The sequence below is a fragment of the Syngnathoides biaculeatus genome, chromosome 3 (assembly GCF_019802595.1).
Source record: "Syngnathoides biaculeatus isolate LvHL_M chromosome 3, ASM1980259v1, whole genome shotgun sequence".
Classification (NCBI taxonomy): domain Eukaryota; kingdom Metazoa; phylum Chordata; class Actinopteri; order Syngnathiformes; family Syngnathidae; genus Syngnathoides; species Syngnathoides biaculeatus.
Genome location: NC_084642.1, coordinates 30,019,178 through 30,038,718, shown reverse-complemented (window position 1 = coordinate 30,038,718; position 19,541 = coordinate 30,019,178). Strand labels below are relative to the sequence as shown.

Here is a 19,541-nt window from a genome sequence, read left to right as displayed (position 1 = left end):
ACAGGCAAGGCTGAGATTTGAACCCCAGTCCTCAGAACCACGAGGCGAAGACTGGTCAAGAATAGATGGTGGCTGACACCCTGCACCCCAGTGAACTTTGCTCACAGGAAGGCAAAACAGGCCTTCACAAACATTGGGCTCTGCCCGCTGGCGTTAACTGAAGCAACAGATGGCTGGCCAGGAGACAGACATTTTTGTTTTGACGCTGTGACGCGAAGTGGATTACCAGCAAGAACATCATAGGAAAGACTGGACAGCTGTTGGTGGCATTGTTGCTCTAAATCAATTAATGGCCACCCCCAGACAGACCCTCAGCCAAGGTGTGCCCTGGGCAGCCTGGTCGGGACAACAAATGAGTTGAGGGCAACCTCTACAGGCGATGGTGCACCACTGCAGATGTGCTTCCTCCTCCACAATACCAGATGGATTTAATGGGAATTTAATAAGAGGCGGCACAACTGGTTAGAGCTTTAGCCTCACAGATCTGAGCTCAAATGCCAGCCACACCTGTGTGGAATTTGCACGTTCTCCCCGTGGCTGCGTGGGTTTTCTCTGGGCACTCTGGTTTCCTCCCACATCCCCAAAAACAGGCAACATTAATTGGACACTCTAAATCGCCCCTAGCTGTGAATGCGAATGCGGTTGTGTGTTTCTATGCCCCCCGTGATTGGCTGGCAACCAATTCAGGGCGTACCCCGGCTCCTGCCCAGTGACAGCTGGGACAGGCTCCACCACTCCCGCAAACCTTGTGAGGATAAGCAGCACAGAAAACATGTAAATAACACTAAATGATCGCCACCAGTTGACTGGATTGCTGCAAACTTTGTCTGTAGTTGAATGTGTCAGTGGGTTGCAAACACTACTTAATGCTGGGGGGGAAATCTCATCTTAAATCCGGTACAGCAATTGATACTTTATATCAAGATAGTGTTCCTACGTCATAAAATGACGTGATTTTTGTTGACGTCGCCATATTACCGGTCAAAGAAAGCATTGTTGACAGCTATTTCCATTGACACCATTGCAAGACACCCAGAATTTTGTCCAATACCGGTAAACATTAAGGTGATAAACAAAGGCACGTGTAAAAATGAGAGACACTTGGCATAGAGGACACACATTTAATGCCAAAGTCGATATTTTCGTTGATAAGAAAGTGGACTCCCAACCCGCTTCTGCTTGTCTTGGACAACTGGATCTACACATGGATCTGGTGAGTAAGTCGTCCAGATTTCCACAGAAGACTTTGAAAGCATATAAAAGTCTGGACGTATACAAACACTTTGTTGCTGGATCGGTTCAAGAATAAATCCCACATAGTGATGGAGCCAATTTTTTTTTTTCTCAATACAAATACCAATATTTAAAATGACCCCTGGTTTTACACAAACTTGCATTCATTATGATTGGAAACAAAAAAAAATTGCCTCTGTACACTGAAGCATATTGCTGCCACACACCTGTGAGTTTTTTTTTTTTTTTTAAATATGCATTGTTCTCAAATGAGTCCATTTGGCGTTATAAATACTTCTTGGTAATTAGAGATTGAGAAGAATGATTCCTACCTGAAGTGATCACTACATAGTCATGTGTATTTGGTTGGGCACAATCCATGTTTAATTGCCAAAATCCAATCTTTTTATCTTGTATTCTATAGAATTATCTATTTGAAGAAATGTCTCGACTGTTGTGACAACCAACAGCACATCAGGTCTCGGGTATTGTAAATATTCTCCTCTGATTCAATGTCTCCAACGATATGGCGCTGTGAAAATGGTGACATCACGTGCACAAGCTCTATAAACACTGGTTTAAATTCTCAAATTAAACCTAAAATGACCAGTAACAAATCAATGAGGCGGGTTCTGGCGTCCCATTTTATTTGAAAAGGTAGCAACAAAATTACTACAACAACCCCTCTTTTGTTCCTTTTCAACTATAAAGGCAAGCGCCAGTTTTTTTTTTGTTGGTGTGTGTGTTTTGTCCATCTTCCTTCTCTCCCTGGGCTAGCTTGTGCCGCTGTCTCCTCCCACCGGCCAGTCCAACCGAAAAGGTTCCATCTCACCCCGACCCACTGATCCTTGCACGAGCTGCAATCCACACTTCGTGAAGCTCGAGCATCACAGATAAGGACAGAGGCAGAACACACGCGTACCCTCTGTACATCTGGCGAGCGTCTATTCCCCACCTGAATCCACCTCGTTGGATTGTCAACACTTGGAAGTCCAACTGCAGTCTACTTAAAGTAGAGATTGATGCATATTTGGGTTAACAAGAACAGGAATCCCCACTAGATGCATCACCATTCCACACTCATTGGCTGAGTTTGCTACACTAGTATTTGTCATTTTTGTCTTGCATTGCTCTTTTGTTGTAGATTCTAGTTTGACATCCAAGAGCCCCACCTGATGGACTGAGCGAAAATTAAGTCACCCAAACGAGATCACGCGATATAGTACTCAGAGTAACTCAATTACATCACACATGCGGACAACTACACAGAGATTTACAGCTTGTTTTTTTTGTCTCGCTGAAGTCAAAGAAGACTAAACCTCTGCTATCGGGTCAGTCAGGATCACCCAAATTATCTCATTTTGTTAAATGCCACAATCAATTTTTATTTTAAGTAACAGGTTTACAAACACTTCTCTAGTATCAAATAGCATTTTCTTTAACTATATGACTTGGTCAAATGTTTTGGGTAAACTTCCACAAGCTTCTTACAGTACTTTACTAGAATCCTGACAGAACTGGTGCAACTGAGTCCGGTGTCTGCTGCCTTGTTTGTTACACTCTTTCCAAATCTGCCAATTTTTTTTTTTTTTTTTTTTTTTTTTTGAGATGGGATTCAGATCAGGGCTCTGTGATGGAGTCCAAAAACATTGACTTTGGTATCCTCAAGCCATTTAAGCATTTAGGCAGTATGCTTAGACAGGTTTTTTCTTATTTGAGTTGAGAAGGAACCCCCCCCACACACACACACACACACACACACAATTTGTAAACTTCTGGCTTTAACTGAGAACATGCAGTCTCCACACAGGCAGAGATCCGAAACTTAGTCATAAAATCATTTTCCACAAGGGATGTTTGATCATTTCGCTAGGTGAATGTGAACTGTTGTTTCACTGTCCCCTGCGATTGGCTAGCAACCACTTTGGAAACTACCCCCACCTCCTGCCTGAAGATGGCTGGGATAGGCTTCGGCACCCCCGTGACCCTTGTGAGGATAAGTGGCTCAGATAAATGGATGGACTGATAAATACAGGCAAGTTGACATAACACCAGAAAGCAGTGATTTACAGAGGACAATTAGAGCACAAAGCCAGAGGTAAATGCCTGGCAAAAATGTAAATTGGATCGCATGGAATGTGCCCCCCCCCCGCATCAAACAGCTGCTTGTTCACTGCTGGCCCCATGGAAGAACTCAAGGAGCAACAAACCTGAATGGGGCTGAATCAGCACACACAGGAGTTTGATGGGAAATTATTACGCACACAGTAAGTGTTATATACTGAAATATACCAAGTGCAAGTTCTTCAGTAAAACCCATAACGCCACGGAAGGCATTGTTAAGGAACACTATAGTTTGACTGCAAACTGTTGAATAGATTTATCCCAACATCTAACTTTAAAGTAAGTGGCAAACTCGAAAACAAACTTTCATGCAGGTCTTTAAGATAGCTGGCATCAACTAAGGTGGTGTGAGGAGCTATTTGCGGCATTTAATAGTACAGACTGCAGTTTAATGCTTAAACACCTTTATTGTGCCCATTCTGAACAAACTCCACAACCGTAGGCAGCAAACTTTGCAGATTACAATGAGGTAGACTTTGCAAACTGTAAAAAGCAGCTGGGCAAAAGAACTGGAGAGCAAGGAACAAAAGTCCTTGGCACAGAGATTACGCAAACATGTCCAACCGCAACAGGAAGGCAAACAAGGTCGACAAAGTGTGTCTGCGCGTGCATGCGTTTGGGGAGTCTATTCAAGGTCTGGGTGGACTAGTTGAACAGCAAATTGGAAGTTCTTACATTCGTCAGGAAGCAAGCAGCTCTACTCAACATGGCTGCATCCCCCCCTGCAATATATTGCAAATACTGACTGCCACCTCTCCACAAGTGCAAATTAAAAAAAAAGTGCAAACAAAAACATTCAGTCAAGATCCAGTTAGAAACAATGGCTGGCCAGTTGAAGCAGTATCCAGCATGACCGGAACACAAACAATTGCAACAAAGCAGGTTAGGTTCGACTTCCAAACTTTGCCCATCATGTTGAAATCTGGCAGGGCAAATTAAAAAAGCGGTCAGAAAAAAAATGGGCAAGGATCAGGAAATAAAAAGGGTTTTCTCCAAAACAGCCACCAGGTAGAATTCTGTTCAAATTTTTCATGTCATGACTTAAAACCGTTGTGTGTACAAATTAGTAAAAAATTGCGTAAAAGTCTGAAATGCGACTGGTTAAATGAAGCCCAACATTCAACTCCCAAAGTAAGAAACACCAGTCGGCTCGCACTGGGGAAAACACCAACTGGGTGAAGGGGCAGGGAGGGGAAAAACTAAAAATTTAAAGGCACTGTATGGCATTTGCCAATGAACAGCAATGAGACTTGCATGACTGCTCTTCACTATGCAACATGTAAACAAAAACAAAAAAAAGGGGGAAACAGAACGGGCATTTTCCTCACTTCCTAACCTTCTGCCAACTCACGTATCTGAGAAAACGCTGGAAAAGTGAAAGGTCCCTTGTCTCTCCCAACAAGGTCACTGTGCATAGTGCCAACTGTGAACAGCAAAAACAGAGCAAGTGCAAAAAGTGAACAATTCCAAGTGATCTAACCCCAGTGCCTGGTGGAGCGTCGCCACCCCTCACGCCGATGGCCGTCCGACACGTGCTCTCCTCTGCGCTGCAGCCGATCCCATAGGGGACACTTGCTGGAGGCCTCTTAGCTGGAGTCCCTGTTCTTTTGGTTGCGCATGAGAGGCCGGTGGTTGCTCAGGACATCCATGGAATGTTGCCAGTGCCAGCACGAGCGACAGTAGTATTTGAAGCACGCCTGGGTTACACAGAACAAAACTGGTATGAAGCTTCCTAATGGCACAAAAGCATTAAGTTTATTTTTGCCTCAATGCTGACCTGGTCTCTGCAGAAGAAAGGACCAGACTGGCGAAGGCAAACTTGACACATGGAGTCTTCCAGGTAAGGGTCAATCTGGACCTGATGAGAATGAGGAAGAAACAGTTTGGATTTGACTTCTGCTCCATTCTGACAAGTGCAGACCATTTTGGAGTACCTTCTTTGTAAACTTGGGGCTTTTGATCTCCACAAAGGCCGCGCAGACTGCTTTCAGGTAACTTCGCTGATTGTTAAAAGTCACGCGTCCAGAGCCTACACAGTACAAAATGTCACCATTGTGACAAATACAATTTGTTATTTTGCATTAAACCTACAAAAGACTTACTAATTGCAAATCCTCTATGCCCATGAATAGATGCACCGCATCCTTTTTTTTTTTGCTCAAAAGGTTTTAGATAAAGATGAACATTTGTTTACAGTAACTGTTTGAAAATGGAAAAAAAATGTCCGATTAACTTCTTTAATCAACTAGGCCATAGGTGTCAAACTCTTGCAGGCGGGCGAGGCAATTGCAAATTAATATTAGAGCTGGCCCGCCGGTATTACACACTTGTTTGGTTCCATATTAAAAAGTTCAACCTTGGCCCACGGCTTTGTTCAATTTAAAATTTTGGCCCACAGTGAATTTGAGTTTGACACCCCTGAACTAGGCCATCAAAAGCAACTAAGCCTCTATACACACAAACACAGAATAAATTGATAGGGGAAGTAGCAGAAATCACTGTTATGATACTTTCAAGACTTAATTTTCCACTAGTGGATTTTTAATAACCAAGCCTGATAAGGGTCTGTGCAGCTTGTGTGAATCAAGTGCAAACTTACACTGTTGGGTACGGCTTATCAGATTCCACAGTACATTGACCTCCACAGACATGCATGTTCTGAGACCCAGGAAGACATCTCAGAAATTTACATTTAGCTGCATGAGGGAGTCACAGACACTCTTGAGGGTTGTGGGATAGAGAATCCATACTCAAGGCCGACAGGAAGTAAAGGTAAGGAAGAAAATTTGGTATGTGCGGTCTTACCTATGGGATATTTGTGTTTGTCTGTGTCAATGCCCGCATACATGACACCCCCAAACAGGTCATTCATAATGCTGGCCAACGCTTCAGCGTTGAGCATCCCGTGCAGTGCGCCCACAAACACAGTCTTGCTGGGGTCCAAACGCTGAGCAGGGCAGCGCACATAGTTGCTGTCCGAAATGACCCAGGGAATAACCTGTACCTGAAGCCACACAAGAACACTTGGCAGTCATTTGGATTTTTTTTTTTAAAGGCTACAAGCAGTTTTACGGGAGACCACAATTTTTAAGTTTAAAAAAATAAAAAGGCCCAAATGGCAACAAAACAGAGCGCACGCTGCCCGTTTGCCACTGACTAATTGAAACCGGATGTTTGCCATAATGTTGAACGAAAATGGGATGATCCAAAACTCAAAAGCCATTCCTGATAAAGGGAGTGAGCACCCTCATTCTCTCGTGTGAACAAGGTTTGTGGTTTACTGCATCAAATTAGACTTTTAGCCCACTTTAAAAAAAAAAAAAAGTTTGTACTCACATCCTTGCAACGCATTCGGCGACTGGACAATTTGAAGTAGTACTCCCTGCTATCCTCTGGGTGAAACGGGTCCTGAGAGCAGGCGTGGAGCAAGGCCCGCACAGATTTTTCATTCTCAAAAACTAGGTAGACATAGCCTACAAAGACAGTTAAACTTTAGTACGAGTCAATGCAAAATGACTACAGTGTATTTGGAACTCTTAAAAAGGTGACCATCACAAGGGAAGCATTCAAGAAAACCTCTGCATTGAAAGTTGGACTTTCCTGGAAAACCAATTAAAAATAAAAAGTTCTGCATTTCTCATTCTATATGGTACTAGGGCTGGGCGATCAATCAAAATGGAAGTTATTTTGGCTTCAAACGTTCAAAAAAGTAAAAATCAATTTTGCCAAGTGGTGCAGTGTGCATGTAAAACCACCCAGAATGCGCCAACGTTGCACAGTAGCATGCTTAGCTGCCCTCCTTGAGCATACTTTAAGCAAATTGACATCCCAGTTTGCCTTTGCCTTAAAGCAATGTCTGGGTATCTTAATCTCAAATGTGACGGTAGGTAGGGGGGGAAAAAAAAAAAAAAAAAAAAAGAAATGTTTAAGTTCTGAATGTTAAATGGGAATTACGTGAAACATTTTGTTGAATGCGTAATTGAGGATGAGTACGAAATTTTGGGGTGTAAAATGTGGAACTGTGGGAAATTTCATGAACTATACAAGCACAGTCATTTTTGGAGAGGCATGAGATGAAGAAAATAAAATTGCGCATAGTCCACCAGCCCTATCTTGACAGATTAATTTTTTTTTGCATAACCATTTCTCAAGCCTGAAGTCTCTTTTTTTTCCCCCGCAACTGAACAGGTCCAAGACACTTATTTAAATATTTACATCAAACTGTGCACTTTATTATTGACATGCAGTGTTCAACAATACTTGGCTACACCACCAGTGTAATGTATGACAAACTTTAAATTAGCACGCCTTGTGACAACCACTTGGCATTGAAGTCTGCTCCACTTACTCAACAACCCACCAGCATCCCAGTGTCCACCATAGTGCCATCCCAAAACCATTTAGGGGTGGGGGGGGGACCATACAAAATAAAGCCTACCCACTTGTCATTACCTTTGGCCACATTACCTTTGGGAGGGCAGCGAGGGTGCTTGCCATCCTTACCAGGCCACTCCACAGTCAGAGGACCGTAGCCACTGAAAGTGTTGATGAGTCCAGCTAAAGAGAAGATGACAGTGAGGAAGGACACTCAAAATTCCTTTGAATCAAGACCAGCATTACAAGTTTTACACCGGTGGTTGTTAACCTGTTTGAGGTACTGAATCCTGCAAGACGTGGATTTGAAAAATTGCAAAACCCTATGAAATGGGGAAAATGTTTTCTCCCCCTCAAAATGAACCATGTTCATTTGCAGGGAAAGCCACATATTGCACCAAATTGAAGAACACTAGATTAGAAAAAAAATACGTAAGTATAATAGTGTACTAGTATAATAAGTATCTACTTGATAGACTGACACAATCATCCAATTATATGCGAACTGAAAAAGAATTTAGGATGTCACAGTAGACATAACACCAGGAACAGAGTGTACAGTAAATTTAAAAAAAAAAAAAAAAAAAAAATTGCATTGTTGTGCTGACCCATAGGGATCTTTGCTAGGGCTACCATTGTTCAATGTGTATACATTTGATGTACAGGAATGCCTTGTTGTATCATGAGGGTCAGGTTCCGGACCAAACCTACAATATGAGCAATTTGAAGTAGTAACTACATTTTTTTTAATTATACATTTTAAAACTGAAGTTTAAGCTCCCTATATTTTCTCACAATTCTCACCTCACACAGACTGTAGGCCAGTCCCAGGTGCAGATAAGTACAGCGGTTTCATCAGAAATGTCCTAAGTTAAAATTTTGCCAATGAAATATGAGGATTCATCCAAAGTATTCCATACCGGGTCAGTTGTGGCACAGGTTGATTTCCGCTACCAGCGCAGTTAACTTACAGGGTGCATGTGGAAATTCATCTATTCTGATTTGGAAATGTTTGTGCAGCAGATGTAATTTTAAGGAGGTAAATAAGGTAGTACGTGGATAGCATAGAATGGGGGTGGGGAAGAGTAAGGACAGTAAAGTTTAAAAAAAAAAAAAAAAAAAAAATAAAAATCTGATAGTCTTGGGGAGTTTTTTTTTTTTTTTTGAACGAGGCAAGATGCTCTTGGTAGACAGGAGAAGCTTCCAGAAGACTCACTACAGCCATAGTGATCGGAGACAGGCAGGACAGTACTTTATCTTCTAGTAGGGAATGAGAAAAACCTAGTGGAACTTTAATGAACAGCAAATCATATGAGGAAGGATGTTACCCAAGAAGTGGGACACAGGACCAGTGAGAAGAGACAAGCAAGGTGAAGTTAGCGGTGGCAAAAGGCCAAACAAGGCATGACATCTATGTCAAGTTGGACACTAAAGAAGGCACGAAAAGATCCTGAGGAATGGAGGAAGAATGCTGGCCCCCATTTTATAGGACCAGCCTACTTAGCAAAAAGAATAAAGTTGAGCCACACATTGACGTGATGAGAAAGTAGTAGAGGCTAGACTAGGGACTAAAGTGACAAGCATGAAAAATTTGACCCAAAAAAAAAAAAAAAAAAAAAATCCCGTACAAACATTTACAGTGCTCATTTTAGATTAAAATTTACCCCTCATTTGTTTCGCCGCCCAATTTGAGGCAGGTCCATCTACACCTGATGCCTGCTTCAAAGTTTCTGCACAGACAACCAAATCTGAGGAAAGTGTGCCTTAGCCAAATCTGGACAAACCAACCAAAATCGCACCAAACAAACCGCTGTCAGCTTGGCACTTTTCTGGACATGACCCCCCCCCCCATACATAAATCTATGGATATCTACATATCGGTAACTAAAATATGGGCAGTGAACCCAGACTTTTTACCAATTACCAAAACTAGCCTTATTTCCAGGCGCTAGTACTTTTGGAGGTTGCCAATACCAGCCACTTAATAGTTTAAAAAAAAAAAAAAAAAAAAAAAAAGTTTAAAAGACAAAGTCCTCTTCGCCAAACGGTGACATTGTAGTGTGGGTTAAATTGTCGCGGTACTCGTATGTTATTGTGAGTACTCAAGTTTGAGTGCTTGCATTTGTCTGAAAAGTGGTACAGAACATCCTTTTCATGCAAAATTGTAAACAAGGGAAGGTTTCACTTTCAATTTAAAACCACTTAGTCTTAAATTACATTGTCATCTTTATTCAGACGAGAATTAAACGCTTTCAAAGAGTTAGTTTCAGTCACAACAAATGATTATTGATATCGGGGCAGAAAATTTGGGCATAATCTGACAAATCCTTACAAATCAGGACAAATTTAATTCATGCACGACTATCCAAAAGGTATGGATTCTGATGAAGGCACTCTGAAAATTTTTGTGATGTACTTATTCATTGTGTTCCTCAAGTCCACCTTTGAGGACTAAAACTGCTTGACACTAGTCGAAGTTGAATAAAACCACCAAAAACATGCACAGTTTAAGACAACAGAACTGTTTTAATATCTTAAAGCTAGCACTTGATGCACAAAAAAAGAAAAAAAAAAAAAACCAAACACATTGACAGGCTAGCGGGGCTGTTGTAACAAAATCCATGCTATCTTCCTCTGCAAAAGTCTAGTTTAACGGTGACCCGATTTGAGCAGAGAAGCCAACTATTCAACTCCAGTAAGAGTACGACCATCCAAAAATTTACCCGAGTAGGAAAGTACTCAATAGAAGAACCACAAGAGTAACATTCTTCCCTCCACAATTGGAGCATGATCATTAAAAAAAAAAAATGACATCTGCCACAATTTCCATTTCAAACATGCATCGGGCCTAACAAACTTTTGCTTTATTCACTTTAATTCCTGAAGAACCAGTTTGCGGACCAGGCAGTGATTGTGTGTATAAAATATCATATGCTAAGGCTAATTTTGCAAGCTCAAAACATCTGCAATTTATCGCATTGAGTTTTTTTTTTTATGTTTGACTAGGACTGAAATATTTTGAGCGGTCACAATTTTAAAGCTTTGCCAAAGCTGCCATGTTTCAGAGCCTTGAAAGTAAACACTTGCGCAGCTGGTGGCGGGACCTGTGAAGTTTATATTAGAATTATGTAGCCATTTTGGTTTTTCAGTAAAATGACATACAAAAATATGTCTGCGGTTGTCTACAAGTGATGGATCGAGATCAAAAGCAACTGAACATTTGCGTGTGTCCCGTTTTGTGGTTAGTGTTGATTCTAGTGACGGTCAAATCACAAATCTTAGGAGCTTGTGTCACTTTTCTAGAAGCAGAGTGTTTTGAAATGTGTCGAGCTTGAATCAAAACAATGTCGCATGACCAATGACGTTAGAAGCATCGCAAGTATCACTGTCATTCCTTGAAAGTGTTTCAGAGGTTTTTATTGGCTCGTGCCATAAATTTATTCTCTGGGTTGATCTGGAATGCATTTTAGAGTGCATCTGAGTATTTTAGTTATGACAATCATTTTGGAGCAATGAAGAATTAAGCGTAAAAAGCTTGTGGTTCCGAATTCCCGACAGATCGTTGCATGAATATGCACGTGTGTTCACGAGCGTCAGCTAGCATACCTGCCTCGTCCCATGTCATAGCGTTACTGAGCCACATTAAGTTATGTTTTCATGTTTTGCCAGGTCCGATTTTTGATGGGGTTTTTTGGACCGTCGCCCTGTTTGACTGCTTTCCCATGTTTGAACTCTACCTCTGGAAATAAAGCTTCCTAAAATACAAATGGCAGCAATGTGTTGGACAAAGTTTATTTAAAAAAAAAAAAAAAAAAAAAAAATTGGAAATGTAGGAATTCGGAATCAACTTTTTGGCTTTACCATGCAGACTTCTGAACTTTTATTAGTCATGGAAAAACCTGTGAGTACTTCAGTCTTGCCTTTAGAGGTTGCTGAGGCTTCAGTTCACACTGAATACATTTGAGCTCACTTAAGACCTCATGACAATCGTTTCAGACCATATTCTAGATTAAGAAAAAAAAATCGTCCTTGAATCAAATGTGTAACCACAAGTCATAAGTCTCATCAAAAAGTTACACCCTAAATCAAGATGGAGCACTGTAGTTTGGCGATTGTAAGTTAGTCCACCATCAGAAGCGGTGCAATTTTGAGTTTCAGAGTGCCAACTAAAGAGCTCAGTGTGTTGCTGACCCATTATTTTTATTGAGTACCAGGGTTTGAATCAAGCCTCGCCTGTGTTCTGAATGTTCTCTCAATCTACCCCGGTTGCCTCCCACAACCGAAAAACACACATGGTAGGTTAACTGAAGACAAATTGCCCATAGATGTGAATGTTTTGTACACCACGTTTTGCCCAAAGTCAGCTGGGATAGGCTTTAGCACCTGAGACCTTAATGAGGATAAGGAGCAAGACTAAGAAAGACTTAGTTACTAGACAAAGATATGCTTCGTGACTGGATTGTACATACATTTTTCGTTTTAGAAAACACCCACATAACATATGCACCAACTGCATTGATAAAATGTAAAGTCCAAATTTTAATATCCAAGTAAGTGCCCTGTTAACATTCTATGAAATTTGGGTACCTTAATTTTTCCAGTATATGAATTAGTGTTAGTGAAGCAGCCCGGTTCATGTGATTTGTGCATGGTAGTTACATCACAGTGGGTGGAGGAGTGACTCACTTTGTGGAACGTTTGTACGGGATTATAAAATGTCGGTGTGCGTTTTAATGACAAAAGTATAAGTGACCTGATAAGTCAGTATCTGTATGTTGACTGTTTTGCACTAAGTAGTGAAAGCTGTCATGTTGAAATCATAAAATTAGTGAGCAAAAAAATAAAGATCCTGTCATAAGATGCCTCCTTACATGAGTGATTCCCAACCTTAATTGAGCCAAGGCACATAAATAGTCAAAAAGTGGATACACAAGTCAATTATACACTTTCTGCCAACAAAGAGCATTTATTTGTTCTGGGTGTCTTTATAGGACACTGCCATAGATGAAAAAAGATACATTAGTTATAAATATTTTGACCAATTAAGTGTTAGTTCATAATTTCCTATGGCAAACCAGAATAGCTCTCATGGCATACTGGTTGCAAACTACTGTCTTAAATGTTTCTCCCTACCCTCTATACATATTCCTAGAACTGGCCCTGAAAGGAAGGGGAAAAAATGTTCCCATTATTCACCAGGATGGATTCCTAACATCTGTAATCTGTTCATCCAGTTGATGAAAAATTCCTATTAACTTTCATTGAGAAATCCTATAAATTGAGGATATGGAGATTTGTCCCTATATGCAGAGTGAAACCGCAACAGTCTTGGTAACCCTTATTCTCTATCCAGCATCTTAAACAAAATTTAACAATTCATGCATGCTATCAAGAGCCTACCTTCAGTGATATCCCAGGGTACACCACCAAGAAAGACCTTGCAGGAGTAAAGTGGATCCTTGTTGGTTCTGGGGGGCAGCTGACCACTCCAAGTGAAGGTTGCTTCATTTACAGCTTAGGAGCAAAGACACCCACAGCTTGTTGCAGTTTATAGTTTCCACCATCTGTTTTCAATGCACTTACCTGCAGCCTGTCTATGCAGACGGGCCTCCCTCTCAATGCTAAATGCTTCATCAGCCTGGTCCAACATGTCTGCAGGAGGCCACAGGGACCCAGTGCGCCAGCGGCGAGAAAGCGCAGAGGAGGCCGGGCTGGCGCTAGATGGCGGGGTGAGAGGGGAGCTTGTGTCCTGGGGGTCCAGACGAGAGCCCAGTCGCAGCAGGTCCTTCTGCATGTTTGATGCAAGGTAAGGCAGGGGAGGTGAAATCCGCAAAGAGGACTGAAAAAAAAAAAAAAAAAAGATCAGTTCAGCCATTCTTTGAAATGTAGTACACCAAATACATCTTTCTGCATTTTATTTCAATCTCTGTAAAGCTATTAAATCAGTTTAGTCGTGTTACAATAAATGGGAAAGAAAAAGTTATGGGAAGCACTGCTTCATTGTGAAATGTGCACCTAACACCGAGAACACAGACAATCAGCCTCTTTGTGGAAATTTTGCCCATTCCATTTCAACCATAAACGTCTTGTTTTATCTGAGGTGTGTCAAGGAGTGGATTAGTCCAGATTCGAACGTCTGAAACAGTTTGGCACCAACAGGCTTAACACTTTAATACTTACAACCAAAAGAAGTCGTATGTGGGGGAGAGCCAACTTCTCCCAAGTCATGACAGTGAAAATTAACACTTTGAAATGATTATAGCAAATCAAGAAGCACCCCGACTCAACAGGAAATTACTGAACAAGGACAATGGCATAATTCAAGGCTCTGGCAGTCTTTGGCAAACTGACGCAAAAGCCACGAATGTTTCTTTTGAGATCACTGTTGGAACAAAACCTGTGTGTGGTATTGATGGCAGACACCACACAGAATATAAACAAAACTTGCATGCCTTTTTTTGTGTGGAGTTAGAAAAGTTCATGTATGTGCCAGCTTTAACAGGTTAACAGAAGTGTGGCACCACGTACCAACATGTCACAAAGATGCTCAGAACCAGAGCTGAAGCCACTCAGCTCAGAGTCTTCAGGGCTGCTAGAACGAGATTCCAAAAAGCAGCTGGAGTCCAAACGGTTAGTCATGCGAGCGATGCCAGGGAACTTCTCCAGGATGTCAGCAGTCATACTCATAGACTCTCTGGGCAGGTAGGCTGGTGGTTTTCCAAGAACTCCACTAAAGGGACTGTTAAGGATGCCCAGCACTAGAGAAATACACAAGGCCAATTGATAATTGAGCAGGAAATGGGATGTCTGAACCTTGGGGAAGGCATTAATCCTTTCAGGCAGCATGTTTGACAAACGGACTGCAAATTGATTCAAAATAGATGGACACCAGCAAAGACACCAATCATTTAGGAGCATGTACATTAGCATCTCATTCCATTGTGCTAGCAGTCCATTTGTCAAAACAGTTGAAAATAGTTCTTAAAGAAAACCAAAGTCTTAGCTACCTCTTAAAGTATAAATTTAAAAAGACAGTAGTTTTAACACTGAATTACTTTCACTAGCATGCATGGGAGACATTTTAAATTACTAACACCTTTCTTTATATCACAGCCATGTTGCTAACATTGAGGTTCAGCAGACGGGGGGCACATTACAATGCAGGCCACAGTCAAGTGTCCCACTTTGTTGTAGGCCCAAGTTTAAACTTCTATAATGGAGTTATGTTGGGATAAGCACATGCCATTTCAGCACTATGAGCGGGTTAGAGCCAATGAGTCAAATACAGTGTTAAATCAGACATTCTTAGATTTCTGATTTGTGCAAATAAGCATAAACAGAAATTGTGCTTAGTCGAAAGGTGATCTAAAATTTAAAGATTACAGCTAGTCTATCAAGTTTCGCAGGAAATGAGGCTTTGAACGCTTCAACGAAACAAACCAGAAGTGCCACATCATCCTCTCTAATGCTACAGTTTGTGGCGACAATCTGCTCGTACAATCACATGTCAAGTGTAACACCAATTCTCCCAACTCCTGCTTGCACAATGTCAGGATTCGCTGTGACTGCCAGTTTCTCTGAACTGTAACCCGTAAACAAAACTTGGATAGTACTTACTTGAGGGTGAGCTCCCTTGACCCTGGGAGGGAGAAGAGAGTGGCTCTGTTTCCTGGCTGCTCCAAGGTCTGTCCCAGCCAGATAAACTGAGAGTCTGGAGGCCCAGACCCAGGTCTGCCACACTCTGTGGGAGCCGGGATGACTGCATTTCATGGGAGCCAGCCATGCCACCACAGTTTGCAAACAGCATCCTCCTGCTGCCCACTGCAGCCCGGTCTACCTCTTTACAGGTCAGAGGAAGAGAAGGAGCATGTTAGACAGCCACGAGAATCCCCTCACAGCCACAGCAGAGCGCATAGTCCATTTTCTACCCTACCCTGGATGACGGGGGAGCTAACCTGCTGCCTCTGCACCCCATGCATGTGCCATGCATCTCCATTTGCATGGCTGACCCACCTAGCAGCATGTGACATAGCTGCTGATGCACTCACTCTAATAATGACATCAGCTTCCCCCACCTCTCTGCTTTCTCCAAAAAAAAAAAAAAAAAAAAAAAAGCCTGTCTGAGCTGTGGGCTAGTTGGTACCCCTCTCTGATGGTGTAGAAGGCATTAGGCAGCAGCAGACCAACGTTGCTGCAGCTACCGCTTACTCTCTCAAGCCCATTTTCTGAGCCAGTTGACCGAGGCAACAAGGGAGGGGAAGGGAGCAAGAGCATGGTGGCATCATGACTCAGCAAGCTTTAAAAGTATTCAGACTTGAAGCCTGCTCAAAATCCAGAAGTTCCAAGTTTGACGAATATTTGTATTTACATAGGCAAGAAAAAAAAAAAAAAACTGCCTCACTCCAAGGAAACAGCTGACTGATCAGATGGTAGAAAGCAGAGCAATCTGCACCAGCTCCTCCCATTTCTCTCTCCTCCCTCCCCCACTGGAGAGGGTCCAAACACCAGCTACAGCCCTGATTCAGCAATTACCAAGGTGGGCTTTGGCTCCAGTCAGTTTTTCCCTTTTAGTTTTTAAACTTAGTTTGATGAATCTTAAATTACATAGTTATAACTAGTCTTAAATGCAAATTCTTAATTGAAAATTATACACGCCAAGAGGACAACACTTGAATAAAACTTCACAAATCTCACATTTGGTGATACCCCCACCCCGCAAAAAAAAAAAAAAAAAAAGTGCTGCAATGCTGTAAACCTGTGATGCAGCATGAATCAGCTACTGGCAATGATACCAAGTAATATGGTAACTCAAGACAAGTGTTAGCAGAGATGTGAAAAGCTTTCACTTAAAAACGTTTTGTCACAACGTGGAACTGTGACTCACACTAAACAGACATCTCAACTACTAACCTGCGCCTTTAACAACTAACAATACCAAACAATGCCATCAATAGAATCTACACCAGTTTCCCACTTTGAGCTATTTTACATAAACAACTGTCTCAATTAATTGACATAGGCACTTGGTGTGAAATGTGGGCCAGTTTGATTGGATGCAAAGTTAATATCACAGGAAGCCATGACATTCTCTCGTATAAATGGAAACTGGTTGATACATGGGTTTATTGTACCTTCTACCATGCAATTAAATTGTTCTACGAGTCACTCACTAAGTCATTAGCAGAGAGCCCAGCAAATGTATTTAAATTAAATGTGAGAGGGGAAATTGGGTGATTTCTCACAGCACCTCGTTTGTCACCAGACACCGATTGTCATTGAAGTAGCTGAAAAAAAGAGCTACGACACTGTGTACACAATTTTAAATATTACCCCATTTTATATACACATTTGTATAGTGACTTGTTTGAGTGTTTTTCATTTAACGCCCAAGGCATGAGCGTATATAAAAATATGAACATAAAGTGGGTAAAAATATCCAAAGTGCGCACAATTCAAAAGTGTAACATTTCGGGAACGTTTCAGGCCTACGGAAAGCTCCGAGCATAATTATCTACAAAAATAGCCGCCCGATTAGCCATCGCCTTTGTGTTGTTGAGCGCGTAAAAGGAGCCTTTACCACCCAGAAAGTCCGCCTTGCCCTTGCCGTTGTTGGGAGTGGTGCACACGCCGGTCAGATCCAGAGCGTTGCCCAGCATGGTGTTCATCCTGCGGAAGATGTCGGCGTTGCTACACGTCGACAAGGCCGGCGAGTCAGAGTCTGGGCTGTCGGGCCTGCGGGTGTCGTTTTTCTGTACCAAACAAAAGTAATATATTCATGTCGAATTCCAATACCCTCGGCGGAATGAGAGACGAAGCTTTAGAACATTATTAGAACGCTCACTGACGCTTTCAACCAGACGCATAGATGACAAAAGTTTTGGTGACACCAAAGCTCACCATTACGTTATTAAGACATTTGGGAGGGAAACACGTCGAGGTGACCATTTTCCATGGAATTTCACACTCACCAGAGAAAAGGCCATTGTGTGGACGGAGCTACACCAAAAGAATCACAAAGAACGATTGTTGGCCATCACGGGTCATCTTTATGAATGAGGGTGGGGTGGGGGCTACCTGCTAATTAGAGTCAACTTCGTGAACGTGCGCAACTAGCTAATGACTGAGCATCAAGGGACTCCGTCCGGTCACATGATCGCCCTCAAAGGCGCCACCGCGCAAATCAAATCACGTCAACAGCAAGGAACATTTTTACATTTGAAAAAAAGAAAGACGAACAAAATGCTGCCCTGGAATTATTATTATTGTTATTATTATTATTAGTAGTAGTAGTATTAACAACAACAAAGTATGTACCGTATGAATGTAGGAATATCCATCCATCCATTATCTTTGCCACTTATCCTCGCAGGGGTCGCAGGATGCATGAATTATTGAGCTTTTTATAACTTCTAAAATTTAAATTTCATTTAATGTCATCGTTTATTTTGAATCCCACCATGCTGCTCAAATCATGAAACAAACCTATCCTTCTTCTTCTTTTCCTTTCGGCTTGTCCCGTTAGGGGTCGCCACAGCGTGTCATCTTTTGCCATCTTAGCCTATCTCCTGCATCTTCCTCTCTAACCCCAACTGCCCTCATGTCATCCCTCACCACATCCATAAACCTTCTCTTTGGTCTTCCTCTCACCCTTTTGCCTGGCAGCTCCATCCTCAGCACCCTTCCACAATATACTCACTCTCTTGCCTCTGAACATGTCCAAACCATCGAAGTCTGCTCTCTCTAACCTTGTCTCCAAAACATCCAACTTCGGCTGTCCCTCTAATTAGCTCATTTCTAATCCTATCCAACCTGCTCACACCGAGCGAGAACCGCAACATCTTCATTTCTGCTACCTCCAGTTCTGCTTCCTGTTTCTTCAGTGCCACCGTCTCTAATCCGTACATCATGGCCGGTCTCACCACTGTTTTGTAACTTTGCCCTTCATCCGAGCAGAGACTTTTCTGTCACATAACACACCAACCAGACACCTTCCGCCAGCTGTTCCAACCTGCTTGGACCCGTTTCTTCACTTCCTTACCACACTCACCATTGCTCTGGATTGTTGACCCTAAATATTTGAAGTTGTCCACCCTCGCTATCTCTTCTCCTTGTAGCCTCACTCTTCCCCCTCCACTTTTCTCATTCACGCACATATATTTTGTTTTACTTCGGCTAATCTTCATTCCTCTCCTTTCCAGTGCATGTCTCCATCTTTCTAATTGTTCCTCTGCATGCTCCCTGCTTTCACTGCATATCACAATATCATCTGCGAACATCATGGTCCAAGGGGATTCCAGTCTAACCTCATCTGTCAGCCTATCCATTACCACTGCAAACAGGAAGGGGCTCAGAGCTGATCCCCGATGCAGTCCCACCTCCACCTTAAATTCCTCTGTCGCACCTAAGGCACACCTCACCATTGTTCTGCTGCCATCATACATGTCCTGTACTATTTTAACATACTTCTCTGCCACACCAGACTTACGCATGCAGTACCACAGTTCCTCTCTTGGTAATCTGTCGTAGGCTTTCTCTAGATCCACAAAGACACAATGTAGCTCCTTCTGACCTTCTCTGTACTTTCCACTAGCATCCTCAAGGCAAATAAGGCGTCTGTGGTACACTTTCTAGGCATGAAACCATGCTGTTGCTCGCAGATACTTACTTCTGTCCTGAGTCTAGCCTCCACTACTCTGTCCCATAACTTCATTGTGTGGCTCATCAACTTTATTCCTCGGTAGTTCCCACAGCTCTGAACATCCCCTTTGTTCTTAAAAATGGGAACTAGAACACTTTTCCTCCATTCTTCA

General features: G+C 42.2%; 1 protein-coding gene across 3 annotated transcripts; it reads right to left on the bottom strand.

Moving 5' to 3' along the window:
* Positions 1 to 3,744: 3,744 nt before the first annotated feature.
* Positions 3,745 to 17,858, bottom strand: LOC133498443 (cytoplasmic polyadenylation element-binding protein 1-like). 3 transcript variants are annotated; one of them, XM_061815264.1, is made up of 12 exons: positions 17,700 to 17,858; positions 17,309 to 17,480; positions 15,349 to 15,570; positions 14,260 to 14,489; positions 13,315 to 13,570; positions 13,132 to 13,245; positions 7,810 to 7,914; positions 6,694 to 6,830; positions 6,163 to 6,361; positions 5,292 to 5,386; positions 5,135 to 5,215; positions 3,745 to 5,054 (listed from the first exon to the last, which is right to left on the bottom strand). In XM_061815264.1, the coding sequence occupies exons 1-12, from the start codon at positions 17,712 to 17,714 to the stop codon at positions 4,944 to 4,946; spliced, it is 1,737 nt and encodes a 578-aa protein (XP_061671248.1). In that variant the 5' UTR covers positions 17,715 to 17,858; the 3' UTR covers positions 3,745 to 4,943. The 3 variants fall into 3 exon arrangements, with proteins under 3 accessions (XP_061671248.1, XP_061671250.1, XP_061671249.1); XM_061815266.1 differs by having other exon boundaries at positions 7,825 to 7,914; XM_061815265.1 differs by having other exon boundaries at positions 17,312 to 17,480.
* Between the last annotated feature and the right edge of the window lie 1,683 nt (positions 17,859 to 19,541).

Coding starts and splice junctions, on each gene's coding strand:
- LOC133498443 (XM_061815264.1), bottom strand. Junction 5,387..6,162: donor CAAACACAAATATCCCATAG/GTAAGACCGCAC, acceptor TGTACTGTGTAG/GCTCTGGACGCGTGACTTTT. Junction 5,216..5,291: donor GCCCCAAGTTTACAAAGAAG/GTACTCCAAAAT, acceptor CATTCTCATCAG/GTCCAGATTGACCCTTACCT.